A 3979-nucleotide genomic window follows, 5' to 3' on the forward strand; every position below is an offset into this window, starting at 1 on the left:
TACTGGGACACCATTATACACCGTTTCGTTTTTTTTTTTGTTTGTTTGTTTCTTTTTTTTTTTTTTTTTTTTTTTCACGCATAGATTTGGACCAGATTCATAATACTGGAACACCATTATACACCGTTTCGTTTTTTTTTTTTTGTTTGTTTGTTTCTTTCGTTTTTTTTTTGTTTTTTTTTCACGCATAGATTTGGACCAGATTCATAATACTGGAACACCATTATACACCGTTTCGTTTTTTTTTGTTTGTTTGTTTGTTTGTTTCTTTTTTTTTTTTTTTTTTTTTTTTTTTTCACGCATAGATTTGGACCAGATTCATAATACTGGAACACCATTATACACCGTTTCGTTTTTTTTTGTTTGTTTTTTTTTTTTTTTTTTTTTTTTTTTCACGCATAGATTTGGACCAGATTCATAATACTGGAACACCATTATACACCGTTTCGTTTTTTTTTTTTTTGTTTGTTTGTTTCTTTTTTTTTTTTTTTTTTTTTTTTTCACGCATAGATTTGGACCAGATTCATAATACTGGAACACCATTATACACCGTTTCGTTTTTTTTTGTTTGTTTGTTTGTTTCTTTTTTTTTTTTTTTTTTTTTTTTTTTTTCACGCATAGATTTGGACCAGATTCATAATACTGGAACACCATTATACACCGTTTCGTTTTTTTTTGTTTGTTTGTTTGTTTCTTTTTTTTTTTTTTTTTTTTTTTTTTTTCACGCATAGATTTGGACCAGATTCATAATACTGGAACACCATTATACACCGTTTCGTTTTTTTTTTTTTTGTTTGTTTGTTTCTTTCTTTTTTCAGGCTAAAGATTTGGGTTCGGTTTTTATTTAAAATTAGCTGGGCAAGGGGTGGAGCCCGGCGTTGCCCGGCGTTGCCCGGCGTTGCCCGGCGTTGCCCGGTCGTAAAATGTGCTTAAATATCTTTTAATTCATGCAGCTTTCTTATTTAGGGCAACTTCTCTATTTAACAGTACTGATTTCAAAAGTTTTAAAAAAAATGACTTGGATGCTACTAACTAGAATTGAAGTTAAAACATTTGGCGCTCCAGACACATTTCCTACCATTTGAAATATCGGCAAATAGATAAGAAATATTTAAAATTAAACCACTTAAAGTTATGAATGAATTTGCACATGCGCAAAAGTGGTAGAAATATGTCGGTAACTTGAAATGAATATTTTACATTTCAACTTGCCGACATATTTCTGTACGCGTTATTCCATCCACCTCGTTGTAAACCGTCCTTGATTTATTATTACTATTTCCTGTTAATTTTAGTGTTATGTGACCAGTAGTTTAAGAGTTTATCGGTTAAATATTTACAGACAGACACATACGCACACACGCACATAAATCTACTGTTTTATTTATTTAGTAATTTATTATTTCTCAAGAAACTAAGCTTGATTTTTCAGGATGACTTTAATATAAGCCCTTTTCTTAAAATAAGACACAGTTGAAAGTAGCAGGAAGACAAAAGAAATAACCATTCTTTGAATATTGATTCAAACTTCGTTGTTGTGGTGTCTGCTGTCATTTTCCAAATATCTTCAAAGTCAAAAAGATGTTAAATATATACTTCAATGGAGAACATTATGTGAAAATAGACTTTACTCAATTGAATTTGGATGTTGTGGTGGAAGTTTATTTGGATGGTAATTCCTTTGATATTGTTTAGAAGTTTTATTACTTTTGTGATAGAATTGGAGCACAGGGAGATGTGATTGTAAGAATTAGGAGTGGTTAAAGTGTGTTCAAGGAACATTTGCTATGACTAATCATAAAGGGAGGTGATGGTGGCTCAGTTGTTAACGACACGAGCTGATAACCTGGGTGTCCTAGTTCGTGCCACAAAAAGATCTCACTTTCATGTTGGCAACTTTTTCATGGTGTCTCCCATAAGAACCCGTTGTCTTTCTAGAAGGAATTCCGGCTAGAAAAATGTTGGGAAACCAATGCCAACAACGGAATCTTCGGATTCATACAATATGATGAAGATGATAACTAATTACAAAAAGGGGGGAAATCAACTTTGTTTCTTTTTACTTACCTCCCATGAGAGCCGTCATTTTCAAAGCATCTTAGTTCAAAGCCAAAAAAATGTTGAATATATATTGCAATGGAGAACTTTGAATAAAATAGATCTTACTCAATTGAATTTTGATCTTGTTCAAAAGTTTTGTTACTTTCGTGATACCATTGGAACAAAGAGGGTGTGAATTAGAAGTGAGTGGAGTGTGTTCAAGGAACTTCTGTTTTTACTAATCATAAAAAAGGGGAAATCAACTTTATGTCCCTATTTACTTATTTACTTGAGAGCCGAATTAGAAACAAAGTTGGTTTCTACCTTCCCAAAACGAATCAGCCTGGATTGGGACAAAAACTGAAATTGCTCAGTCAAGAAGGATTTCTCCTTCACTGAGCGAATCCAGAAAAGATTTAAGTGTAATATCAAAACAGATACTACAATTTGCTCCTTACAGCAACAAATCACACCATATAATTGAAAGTAAAATCCCGTCGAGTGTTGTGTGCTAAAGAGTCGAGCATTGTAATTAGTTTGCATCGTTTATTTATTTATATTTTATTTTCATTTATTTCATAAATTTTATTTATTTTCCTTCTTTTTTTTTGTTATTTTTCAGATTTGTTCACACAGCAGTACAGCAATTCCCCTCCACATCAGACCTTCGACTTCCAAGACATTGGCTTAAAGCCTTCGGAAAAGACATTCACCTTTCCCAGTGACACGTCAGTCAGGGACAGGGCTTTCTTCATGCCCACAGCAACGCAGCAATTGAGTCCTTTTAGAAATGCGACAAGTGGTCAGAACGCAGTCACCGTAGATTGTGGCACTTTTTCTGGTGGACAACCACAGTGCAGGGACCAAGCCATGAATAGCCACTACAATTCTTGCCGTAGACCACTGCCAGCAGTACCTCAACTACAGGAACTCCCACTTACAAAACAAAAGAGCAACATTTTTTTTCTCTGACTTGGCGAATAATATTCCTATTGATGAAAATCGAAAATCGAAATTAAGTTTGTAATGTAAAAATGTTCAAAACAATAACATATCAATGCCAATGTTATATGAAGCGATGTGGATTGAGTTTTGTGTATAGAAAATCAAATATGAATTAAATTAGACAACATGTTGAGAAAAAATATATAGAAATAAGATGAATAATCAAAAACACAAATCGAATAAAAAATATTTTTGCATGATTAATATTACAGCCTTTATATTCAAAGAAATTTATCAAAATCTTTGATAAATTTCTTTGAATAAAGAGGACAAAATATTAATGATGCTAAATGGATTTTGATTTTTAGTTTTTGATTATCCACATTTATTTTTCTCAATACACACACATTATATATATATATATATATATATATATATATATATATATATATATATATATATATATATATATATATATATATATAAAGTTATAGACAAGATAAAATAAATATGGGTATATATTAATTTATTTGTCAGTTCAATGAGGAAGAAAATATCATTGGTAGGAAGGGCTATAAACGCTCTTTATACCTAAGCATTTCAAAGCCTTTAATCCTTTTCTGACGAGAAGCATTATGCTTTGAAATGCATAGGTATAAATGACATTTATAGCCCCCCTCCTACCAATGATGTTATCTTCTTCATTGAACTATCAAATAAATCCATATGTACCCATATTTACTTAATCCTGTCTATAACATTATTTATAAGCTCATGCTCCATTTCACATGTTGAGCTCTTATACTTTGATGGGTCTTAATTTAAAGAATATTTCAATATTCTTTAATCTCCTATGATAAATATGTATACTGATAAATGATGAGTTGTAGTGACTGGAAGCAATTTTGTGTTGAACGGTTATGTAAAATCAGCAGAAATCAAAGCATGGAATCCTGTAATATATTAGAGATGTTAGAGTCAGCTGCAGAATCAC

General features: G+C 31.5%; 1 protein-coding gene across 3 annotated transcripts in view; it reads left to right on the forward strand.

Annotated features, from left to right (window-relative positions):
- The window catches only part of LOC145242020 (protocadherin beta-15-like), a 184959-nt gene extending 181969 nt beyond the window's left edge, over positions 1-2990 (forward strand). For all 3 annotated transcript variants that reach the window (XM_080104913.1, XM_080104915.1, XM_080104914.1), the window contains one exon: positions 2663-2990. Coding sequence is in view for 1 of the 3 variants with exons in the window: in XM_080104915.1 (XP_079961041.1) it covers positions 2663-2731 (69 nt within the window). In the remaining 2 variants the exon portion in view is untranslated. The remainder of the gene's footprint in view (positions 1-2662) is intronic.
- The last annotated feature ends 989 nt before the right edge of the window (positions 2991-3979 follow it).

The sequence above is a fragment of the Euprymna scolopes genome, chromosome 21 (assembly GCF_053919585.1).
Source record: "Euprymna scolopes isolate OS-2025 chromosome 21, ASM5391958v1, whole genome shotgun sequence".
Taxonomy (NCBI): Eukaryota; Metazoa; Mollusca; class Cephalopoda; order Sepiida; family Sepiolidae; genus Euprymna; species Euprymna scolopes.